Raw genomic sequence first — 1,274 nt, 5'->3', positions numbered from 1 at the left:
GCTCTAAATATTGCCTAGTGTTTACTACATAACAATCTCAATGTGTACTGTTTTCTGCCACTATTACTGCATACTTACTTTCCACTCTTATCTTATCCGTAATGGGATTTTTTACCATCAACTATTGTTGAATGTTCTCATTTCAGTGGTCATTTTGTCTAGCACAGGGTTTTCTGTCGCTAACAATACCGGATGTTCCCCTTCCAATAAACCTATTTCGTGTAAAACGGGTTTTCCCACTACTAACTACAATCCATTTCAGCTCGTTGCCGCCGCCGTTCTGGCCATGGTTGCTGCCGCCCCTCAGAACGGCAACCAACTCGACTACCAGGCTCGACCCTACTACCGCCCCCTCGCCACCCTGAGGAACCATCGCCAGGACCTCGGCGACGGGAACTTCAACTACGAATTTTTGACTGAGAATGGGATCCATGTCCGGGCGCAAGGGACTCCAGGTTATCGGGGGCAGAGCAACATTAATGGGTTCTATAGGTAAGCGATAGATAGTTCAAACCTTAATGTTGAATTAGTATTCGTGAGCAAACTAAACGGCAAAATATTTATGCATACGCAATGTTATTTACTGATAGCTCAGCGATGCTCTTCGTAGGTTCAGAGTCCAAGCGAGTATATCGAAAAGTGAATGTCTTCCTATTCCTGAAGAGTTTCACTTTGATAGATTCTTTATTATAGTATTTACTATACTATTTTCCCAAAACCACAAACGAAAGCCATATCTCATCCAACATTTACATCTTAACTCTATATCAAAACTAAATGTTACGGATAATTACTTTTTAAAACCTTTTATCTCTATATCAGTTATCCTCTAACCGACGGTTCGTACGCTGAAGTTCGCTACGTCGCCGATGAGCTTGGCTACCGCGCCGATTCGCGTCTGATTCCGTCGCGTCGCTACCGCCTCGACCGGCACCTCCTCCCCTTCCGCTTGGCCGAGGCTCAGCGCCGCCTCCAGGGAACCCGCACTGCGTTTTAGGACGGGCGCTCGACGTGCCGTGCCTGGAAGACAACCGACGACAGCTGTGGAATTTTGAAACGGATTTTTTCTTCTAATTTCTCTTTTTCTCCGACTCTCAAAGGGCCCGTTGCTTTCTGACTTTAGCATGGTATTTTTCTGAGTATTATTTGCATGTTTGTATTCATTGTGAAAATAAAATTTGTGGGTATATGATGTATTTCTTTTACAATCACCAATCAGGGATGTGTTATCTAAGACAACATATATACACAGTGTGTATATGTGCTGAAGTGTG

The 1,274-nt window shown here is 44.0% G+C and overlaps 1 protein-coding gene across 1 annotated transcript in view; it reads left to right on the top strand.

Annotated features, from left to right (window-relative positions):
- The window catches only part of LOC119593758 (cuticle protein AM1199-like), a 1,467-nt gene extending 278 nt beyond the window's left edge, over positions 1 to 1,189 (top strand). The window contains exons 2-3 of the mRNA XM_037942770.1: positions 263 to 492; positions 823 to 1,189. Of these exons, the coding sequence (XP_037798698.1) occupies positions 263 to 492; positions 823 to 997 (405 nt within the window). The 3' untranslated portion in view covers positions 998 to 1,189. The remainder of the gene's footprint in view (positions 1 to 262; positions 493 to 822) is intronic.
- Positions 1,190 to 1,274: the final 85 nt, after the last annotated feature.

This window comes from Penaeus monodon, chromosome 32 (assembly GCF_015228065.2).
Source record: "Penaeus monodon isolate SGIC_2016 chromosome 32, NSTDA_Pmon_1, whole genome shotgun sequence".
NCBI lineage: Eukaryota > Metazoa > Arthropoda > Malacostraca > Decapoda > Penaeidae > Penaeus > Penaeus monodon.
Note: the sequence above shows the minus strand (reverse complement) of the source record. Positions and strands in the feature narration are given on the sequence as shown.